At 56.3% G+C, this 9017-nt stretch overlaps 2 protein-coding genes and 1 long non-coding RNA gene across 3 annotated transcripts in view; 1 reads left to right on the forward strand and 2 right to left on the reverse strand.

The window, feature by feature from the left end:
* PPP1CA (protein phosphatase 1 catalytic subunit alpha) overlaps nt 1-690 on the reverse strand; it is a 4174-nt gene extending 3484 nt beyond the window's left edge. Inside the window, exon 1 of the mRNA XM_006034191.1 lies at nt 676-690. Coding sequence (XP_006034253.1) covers nt 676-690 — 15 coding nt within the window. The remainder of the gene's footprint in view (nt 1-675) is intronic.
* Nucleotides 691-755: 65 nt separating this feature from the next.
* The window catches only part of TBC1D10C (TBC1 domain family member 10C), a 10731-nt gene continuing 2469 nt past the window's right edge, over nt 756-9017 (forward strand). The window contains exons 1-6 of the mRNA XM_006034192.3: nt 756-2173; nt 2822-3033; nt 6775-6874; nt 7175-7282; nt 7669-7775; nt 8418-8532. Of these exons, the coding sequence (XP_006034254.1) occupies nt 2837-3033; nt 6775-6874; nt 7175-7282; nt 7669-7775; nt 8418-8532 (627 nt within the window). The 5' untranslated portion in view covers nt 756-2173; nt 2822-2836. The remainder of the gene's footprint in view (nt 2174-2821; nt 3034-6774; nt 6875-7174; nt 7283-7668; nt 7776-8417; nt 8533-9017) is intronic.
* LOC112551989 overlaps nt 5174-9017 on the reverse strand; it is an 8763-nt gene continuing 4919 nt past the window's right edge. The window contains exon 3 of the long non-coding RNA XR_003096353.1: nt 5174-6156. This is a non-coding gene — a long non-coding RNA (uncharacterized LOC112551989). The remainder of the gene's footprint in view (nt 6157-9017) is intronic.

The following is a 9017-nucleotide window of genomic DNA, read 5'->3' on the forward strand; positions in this document are numbered from 1 at the left end:
CGCGCCCCGCCCCGCTGCGCAGCGCCCCCTGCGGCCCGGGGGTGTCCTTGCGGCCAGCCGGCGGGTCGTGTGAGTGCAGGGGTCAGAATGGTCTGGGCCCCCCCGTGGCCGCCGTAGAGGACACTTCTGTCCTCTCTTGATACGAAACCCGACGCCTCTATGTCCTCGAGTTTTCTATAGAGGACGTAAAGGCGTCCAGTTTCGTATCAAGAGAGGGCAGGGGACAACCAGCTGGCCACCCTGCGCCCCAGCCCATCCTCTGGGGCAAGGGGGGCAGGGGGTGAGCAGGGCAACCTCCCTGGGCACCAAAGTGAAGGGGCGCTGACAGGTGCTGCTCACCGGGCCGGGGAGTGGGACGGAGCTGCAAGTGGCTCATTTTGGGGGGGATGGAGGGAGGACGGCTCCCGCCACTGCGTTCACTCCCGGGCAAGCATTGGGGCGGGAGGCATGTGCCCCCCAGATGTGTGCGCAGGGCAAAGGCAAACTGCCACTGTGGGCTTTGCCCTGGGCACCAAACTTCGTTGCTACAGCACTGCTCTGCAATGTTGCTGCCTGGTTGCCTCTCTCTCTCTCTTTAATTTTTTAAAATTTCATATTTCAGGTTGAATTTGCCAAATCGGTTCCAAAGCCTATCAATTGAGCCGAACTCAGTCATTCAAATCCATGTGGCACTACCACTGTATCCTCCATCCCAGACTCTTCAGCCTGAGGCTTCAGATACCCCCAAATCCATTGGCTGGCATCCTATGTACAGGCCCAAGCCCAGAGGTCTTGGGGTTCAGATGTCCCCGAGTCTCGCTTGCCCTTAGGAGGTGTCCACCATTTCTATAAAGTAGGTGTGTAGCCAAGATCATTCCACTGGGAGGCTATAGTGGACTCTCATAAGGTGTCCTGTCCTCAGTGCATTGCACAGGTATGCACCCACCATTGCACACTGCCATTCAAAAGTGATCTCGGCCCCGGCAACAGACCAGTGCAGGGACTACATTGGATCTTAATCCAGAAGAGGCCTAGTCACCTCTCTCTTCTGGATCACAGCCTCACAGACTCTTCCGCTCTAGCCAAAAAACTTTAACCTCTGTGTGGTCATACTACCTCGGGTGACTGACAGTGAGGTACTGGAGGCACTGTCAAGAAGCTCAGGAATGCTGGACTTGGGTTGATTGAACTGTGATGGCTTTGTGACTGATGAGATACCTTTTGACTATGACTGTGTTTTGTCAAATTTACTGTGCTTTTTTAAAGCTAAAAGTTTCCTATCATCTAGGAAATCAGTGCACATTCCAGCAGTTATACCCTGTTTACTTTTGCTTGGATCTCAAATTGAATACTGTCATACTAGCCCCCTAGCATATTAGTAAAGCTTCTAGTTTCCCTTTAGTTGGAGAAAAAGAGTGTTGTGTTGTATGTGACAATGTGCCACATCACCTGTACCCTACTTTTCAAAATCCTAGATCCGCCCATGCCTAGGGCTGCCACCCAGTGCCACTAGGGGTCAGACAGTGCCAGTGCCCAGCAGGAGGCTCCCACCCCCACACCGCTGCTTGGCAATGACTGCAGGCACTGCCCACCACTGCTAGTATCCAACACTGCCATGGGGGCTCAGCACCACCCCCAGCACCCCATGTCAATGCCTGGCTCATGATCTTAAGGCCATCACCACCATACAACCCCCTGTGACACTGTCTGCCTTGCACCCCTGGCACAGTGCCATGTAGGGGGTGATAGCTGTGGGAGGAGCTCCCAGTCACTCCAGTACTGCCTCAGTCAGCAGGTGGAGGGAAAGGGTGAGTGCCCTCTGCCTCGAGTCCCAGGCCCACTGGCTGCTTACTCCTGGGACCTTGCCCTCCTCATGCACTCCCCAGGGTGCCTGCCACCATCCTGTGCCATGTGTCCCCCCCTAGGACGGTTGCCCACACCATGCACTGCCTCTCTAGGGGACCTGCCCCCTCCCTGTGCGCTCTCTCCCATGGGCCCCTGCGCCCCACACACACACTGCTTGCCGCCTCAGCAGTATCAGGTGCAGGAGGAAATGACTTGTGGGAAGGAAATCAGCTTGCAGGGCGCATGCCGGGGCTGAGGTGCCAGCAAGGGACAGACACACGGACACAGCATCCTGCATCAGGAAAGCCCCCCAAGCCCAGCGCAGGGCACGAGTTAGAGGCCAAGGAAGGTGAGTGGGATCCTGGGGAAGACTGGAGCACAGGGTGTCTGGACAGACGCGAGGGGATGTTCTGAGAAACTCCCCAAGCACTGAGTGTAGGGAGACTTAGAAATGAGAGCTTGCCAATAGATGTGGGGGAGCCTGCATGGGTGAGGGGTCGGACACATGCTGCATGGCCAGCAAGACAGCCCCAGCATGTCCCGTACACACTGAACACACATAGATGGGGAAAGATGGGGTCCTGTGCTGGGGTGCTGGAGGAAATGGGCGGACCCAGAGAGGGCACAAGGCATGGGATGCTGTGCAAGAAGACCCCACGGGGAAGGGCGCCCAGGGTAGACACTGTGGGTAAGAGGCTGCAACACCCCAAACAGAAAGACTAAAGTGATAGGGGAAGGAGGCCCTGTAATGGACAGACCTAGGAAGGGAAGAGGGTGTGAGCTGTGGACAGGCAGGTCTGGAGGGGTGAGGTGCAGGGGCATAGGTGGGCAGGGCCTATGGGGGTGAGGGGGAGGCTTAGGAGGTGGGGTGTGGATAGTTCCTTTGGGGAGAGAGTGGGGTGGGCTGTGGTGAGAGCCTATGTGAGGGTCTCTTGTGGGTGCTTGGTCCTGGGCTGTCCTGCTCCACACTCACTGTGGCCCTCTCTCCCTCCTGCAGGGTGCTCTCGTGGGCATGGCGACCAGCACCATGTCATCTGCTGACTCCTCCAGCCACAGCACCCTGGAGGACCTGTCGGATGCCTTCAGCTTGGCCCTGGAGCGCCATGAGGACTCCAGCTCACTAGGCTCTGACTCTGAGTTCAGTGGGGTTCCCCCATACCGCCAGACTGATCGCTATGGCTTCATCGGGGGTGGCAGTGCCCAGAATGCGTGAGTTGGGGGTGGGGGGCAGGGGTAGCCTTCCCAACTGGGAGTGCTGGGGCAATGGGGAGGGAGCCTGCTGTGCACTGAGAGAAGTATAGACCCTTCAGGTGTGGGATGGGATGCCTTGGACTTCTCTCTTGGACACCTGGGTCCTATTCTGTACATGATCTCTAGCTCCCTGGCACTGTTGTGCCTGTTGGACCTGGTGTCCAGGTTCACAACCCAACCAAGGCAATCCCTTGCTCTGAGCCTGAGTTCCAGTGTGCTCCTGCTCAGCCCCATTGCACAAAAACCTACCGAAGGGCACTGTGCCCACCTGAGTGCTGGTGGTTCAGCACAGACCACCCATAGCCACAAATCAGCTGTACCTGAACCCCTTTCTCTTAGCCTTGCTAGACCCAGGGACCCTCCCAGCTTCACCCCCTAGGCAGAGAACCCTGGCTCTGAGCTAGACAGGCTCAGCTCACATCTGGGGAAGCTAAGCTCCCTGGGGAAGTCAGGGTGAAATTCTCCTTGTTGTCTGAGAGGAGGCTTATGAGAGCATCTACCAGGAAACTGCTTAACAACAAATGAGCCTGTTGTAACTGCAGCTAACCAGGGATGCAGCTGGTTAGTGCCGTGCCCTTTAGTGGTGATTAACCAGGGGTGAAATTCCAAGCTCTGTCTGCTATATAAACACATAGGATGCTGCAAACGAGTTAAGGTGTGTGTGGGGGTGGGGTGGGGAGGGATTATATTTTCTAGCTAACAGGTCAGTCAAGGATGCAGGGGGCTCAGTGTCCTCTGTCTGGGATGGCAATGTTTAGGTAGGATCTCTCCAAACTTCCACCTTCTGCATCCCGCCAGCTTGCACGGCTGTGCTCAAGATAGAGACATCCAGTCTGAATCAGAGCTCTCCAGGCCCTTGGGCAACAGGATCCATAACTCTGCCCTGTCCCAGCCCCACAGATGATGGCATCTCACTGCCCATAATTCCCCCTTTGGCTTGGACCCAGCTTGGGGTCTTCTCTGGTTTGGGTCCCTTGGGGGGTTTCTGGCAGGCAAGTGGGTCTCAGGGGATGAGCTAACAGGGCCAGGAGCACCAGGTCTGTCCCAGGAGGAGGCTCTACGTGCTGAGGGCTCCACACACCCGTTAGCTAACACTTCCTGTTTCAGCAGTGAGCGGCCTCACCACATCCTGTCACTGGTCCCCATGGCAACCTGAGTGTGTGGTTAGAGATGTCAGTGCGTCATCTCCCGCCCCTCCCTGCCCTGTGCTGGCGGCTGCTGGGGCGGGAATGGAGCCCAGGGCAGGAGACAGCGTTGCTGGGGGTGCAGAGAGCAGAGCCCCATTACCTTCCTCCCCAGCTGCCCATACACAGGGTCCAAGGCAGTCCCCACAGCTGATCCCTGCCCGCAAAACATGCCCAGCCCTGCAGGCCCAATGCTGCCTAGACAATCCCTTAGCTGTCTGAGAGGGGCACTCTGCAGGTGGAAATCCCGACCCGCCTCTTTGTCTTTGCTCATGGTGACTTGCTGCTCGCTCGTTATCCAGCAGCTACTCATCCATATTAGATACTCCTTCATGTGCTACTCACGACTCAGTGATCATCACTCCCTGTTCAACACATACTCATTCCTGACACAAGTACTTCTTGCTCTGCAGTCAGTTATTCCTCCCTTACTCAAGGACTACTCCTTGCTCAGTGCTTGTACATCTCTTACAAAGGGGTGCTCCTTGTTCAGCCCTTTCCCGTTCTTTACTTGAGGAGCACTGAGCACTCCTTATTCAATGTTTTTTCATCCCTTACTCGAGTACTCCCTGTTCAATTCTCACTTGCTCCTTACTCAAAGAGTACTCCCGATCAATGCGTGGTCATCGCTTACTCAAGTACTCCTTGCCCTCAGTGCTTATTATCCCTTACTCAGAGAGTGCTCCTGGTCAACACTTGCATGGCCCTCACTTGGCGAGTCCTCCCTACTCCAGGTTGACTCTGTTCCAGCTTGTTACCCAGTGCTCATTGACCTGCTATACATTACTTAAGGGTTATTTGATATTTCCCCCTCATAACTCAATAGCTGTCCATTTCTCTATGCTTACTTGCTCGCTCCTCATTCCTAAACCCAGAGGGAGGAAGGCAGTTTGCAACAGGATGATATGGGTACAAGGGTCCTCAGAGTAGTCCCAGTTTGTGTTTCTGCTCAGTGCTGTGACAGAGATGGCACACAATTGGCCAGCTTCCTACTTGACATCCAGAAGGCCACAGGCAGTGATGATGATGATGAGCTCCCAGTATTTGCTGGGTCGCAGCTCAGACCTTACCCACCTTTTGGGCATGTTACACCATGTGTTTGCTAAGGCACTACTCCTTGTCTATTTAGGGTTTATCTGATGTTATTCAGTGTTTACTGTCACTGTGCTGTCACTCATTACTTACACACCACTCAGTATTGCTCAGTCATTATTTAGTGTTCACTTTTATGCTATGATTCCTTAGTATTTGGCATTTATTCAGTCATTATGTGGAGTTCATTTGGCTGGTATATGGTCAGTACTCAGTCACTACTCAGGATTTACTTGGCTGTTGCTCAGTGTTTACTAGGGAATTACTTATATGGGTCACTGCTCAGTTTTTGATTATTTGTTGAGGCCTTGTCTCCACTGTCTGGTGCCAGTGTTACTTGCTCCAGGGAGGCAAATTCTGGGGGGGAGGGAGCCCTCATTCAGCACATGGGTGCTACAGTAGGCCTGAATCAGCTCCTGAGGGGCTCTTGTTGCATGAGCAGCCTCATTTGCAGAAGCAGCAGATGCTCCTCTGCTCCAGCCCTACTCCTTCTGCCCTACAGCACCTTTCTTTTGACGGCTTTGTGCATGGAAGGGCAGTGCTCTCAGGGTACTGGTACTATGAGGAGGATCAGGCCTGAGCAGTTACTTGGTGTTTGCTGCACTGTTACTCAGTAGCTACTTGAGGTTTAGGTCCTGAGTACTTAGGCACTTTCTGATGTTGACACTGCTGTTACTCAGGGCTTAGGGTACCATTTACTCTGCACTTCTTCCTGCCTGCTCAGCCCTCACTCACTTCTTGCTCAGCGGTTTCACCGCCAGTCATGACTCATTGTTTACCTGGTTGTTATGGGCCATCCTGGGGCCTGTGGAAGAAAGAGTAAAATCGTAACTAGTGAGCTCTGGGCTTGCCCTGTGCATGCATACAAGTCCAATGAGGGGGAGGGTGGGGAACCTCTGGGGGTTTATGGAGGGTCTGTGTCAATGCCCTGGGGTCTCTGGGTAAAGCTAAGGGTGTTGGGTGCTCCTGGTGAGTGCAGAGTGTGGGGATGCAGCTGGGGCTCAGACGAGAGCAGTCAGCAGGGTGACAGGAGCTGGGGTCAGGCAGGGCAATGGTCAGAGTTAAGGGAGCAGTGCACCCTTGACTAGGAAGTCCTTCTTTTCCCAGTGCCCATGTCTTACATTCCCCAAGCTGGGGCAGCAGGATGGAGAGCTGAGGCAGGAGGGAGTAGCAGCCTGGGGCCAGGATGATGGGTGCAGCGGGGACTGCCCCCCTCTCCCTTCCCCCAGTGCAGCACCCTGGAGGGAGTGGGGAGGTTGGGAGAGCCATGGGGCACCTGGACCAGGCCTGTTACCAACTAGGCAGAGGAAGAGGAGGGAGGGGAAGAAGGAGAATAGCAGGGGATGTGCTGGGAAAGGGAGCAGAAGGCGGGGGGCAGCCCGTGCTGGGCCTGGGTCTGATACTCCCTCCTCTCCCTGTCCAGCCAAGTGCTGCCCCCATTGGAGCTGCTCCGGCGCCGAGAGAGCAAATGGCTGGACATGACAGCCCACTGGGACAAGACCATGGCCAGGAGGTACAAAAAGGTGAGAGGGGCTGCAGGGGGAACTGCCAGAACGTGGCAGCCACACCAGGGTGTCCCAGCCCCCACTGCGGCACTCCAACACACCAGGGTACCACAGCTTTCCACTGGGCTCTGCTGACTGCCTGCTGTGACACCCTCACCCCTTTACTGGGGCAGTGCAGCTTGGCAGTGGGGCACCCTTGGCTCTGCCTCTGCAGTCTTAGGTCCAGGCCTCCCACTTGGGTGGGCTCTTGGTGTCTCCTGGCTCCTGAGGGTGCTGTTCTGGGCCTGGCCAGGGGCTGATAGGATTTCTGACTCCCAGGTCAAGGTGCTGTGCCGGAAGGGCATCCCCTCATCCCTGCGTGCTCGCTGCTGGCCCCTGCTCTGTGGGGCCCAGGCCATCATGGATCGCAACCTCGGAAAGTACCAGGTAACCAGATCCCTGATGCCAGCGCCTGCCCTTGGTCAGCATGGGCTCCCCATCCACATGTGGGCTGCTTTCTGCACCACTGTGCTGGACTGTGTGTGAGGCTGCCCTCTGCTGGTGACAAGGTACAAAGGTACACAAGGGGAGGATAACAGCTCCACTATTGCTGCTGCTGAGGGAGCACTCTTGAGCCCATGCAACACAGGCTTGTATTCCTGAGTTACAGGGTCCTGCTTGACCTCCCAGCCTGGCTGCTCTCTGCTCTCCACTCTTTTCGGCCAAGTCTGGCCTGACCCCAGCTCCCCTCAAGGGACAGAGCCAGTCCTCCTTAACCCAAGGCACTTAACCATTCTGGTCCTTATGGTAATTTTGTTCCCCTGTTGCCACAGGAACTGGAGGAAGCCCCCGGCACCCAGCAGTGGCTGGAAACCATTGAGAAAGACATCCATCGCCAGTTCCCCTTCCACGAAATGTTTCTTTCCCCTGAGGGCCACGGGTATGAAAGAGGGCTCAGTTGAGCCCTTGCAGGGCAGGTCTGGGATGGGAGGGGGGAGGTGTGGGTGCATACAGCTGAGGCTGATCTGCCTCAGCTGCTTGGAGAGATGCTGGATCCTGCCCCTGCCCCTATTGCCTCCCAGCTGGGCAGTGTTGTAGTTGTGGTTCCCATGCTAAGCTCTGGGTGGTGCTGTCTTCCCATCAAATCAGGGCCCCACAGCTCCCATGAAAGAGCAGGGCGTGGACAGTGTGGCTGAAGTCCCTGGGGCTATGTCCTGAGAGCCCTGGCACCACATGGGTACATAAGTCCCCACTTTAGCCAGCTAAAATGTGGTAGAAATTCTTATATTCCCATCCATCCATCCACCTACCACCACATAACCCCTCCTCCCAGGGTCCAGGGCCTGAGGACCTGAGCTGGGCAGGTTTAAGGGGGTCCAGTTGGGATGGGCTTGTGGGGCTGGGACAGGAGAAGGCACTGGGGTTTGCCAGCTTCTGCATTTCCCATTGATTTCCATCCTCACCCCTGTCCCTAGGTGGATGGGCCACAGGGCTTGGGGACAGGTGGTGGGAGGAAAAGGGGAGGCCCAATGTGGGGTGCTGTGTGCCCCAGCTCAGCTCTGATGCTGCCACATCCCTGCAGGCAGCGTGGGCTCCTGCAGCTGCTGAAGGCCTACACTGTATACCGGCCCCAGGAGGGCTACTGCCAGGCCCAGGGCCCCATCGCTGCTATGCTCCTCATGCACATGCCCGCTGAGGTAAGTCCTATGCACCCTGCCCCTGTGAGATGGTCACCACCATCCTGCCCACAGGGCACTGCCCCCACCCCCAGCCATTCACAGGGCAGCCCCCCCCCCCCCCCCCCCCCCCGCCCCCTCCAGAGTCTGGAATAGACTCTCCCAGAAGTGGTGCAAGCACCTACTCTGGACATGTTTGAGAGGCATTTGGATGATTATTTTGCTGGAGTCATCTGACCCCAGCTGACTTCCTGCCCTTTGGGCAGGGGGCTGGACCCAATGATCTTGCAAGGTCCCTTGCAGGCCTAACGTCAATGAAGTCTATTAAATCTATGAAGCATTAAACCTATTAGGCATCCCCTTCCCATGGGCTACCTACCCACTGACCCTTCCCCACCACAGATATCACCACCACTGCCCTCCCCCACGGGCCAGCTCCCACTACCTTCCTTCCCCGGTGGCCTGTCAACTCCCCCCCCCCCCCCCCCCCCCCACTCCCACCCCTA

The sequence above is a fragment of the Alligator sinensis genome, unplaced genomic scaffold (assembly GCF_000455745.1).
Source record: "Alligator sinensis unplaced genomic scaffold, ASM45574v1 scaffold1002_1, whole genome shotgun sequence".
Taxonomy (NCBI): Eukaryota; Metazoa; Chordata; order Crocodylia; family Alligatoridae; genus Alligator; species Alligator sinensis.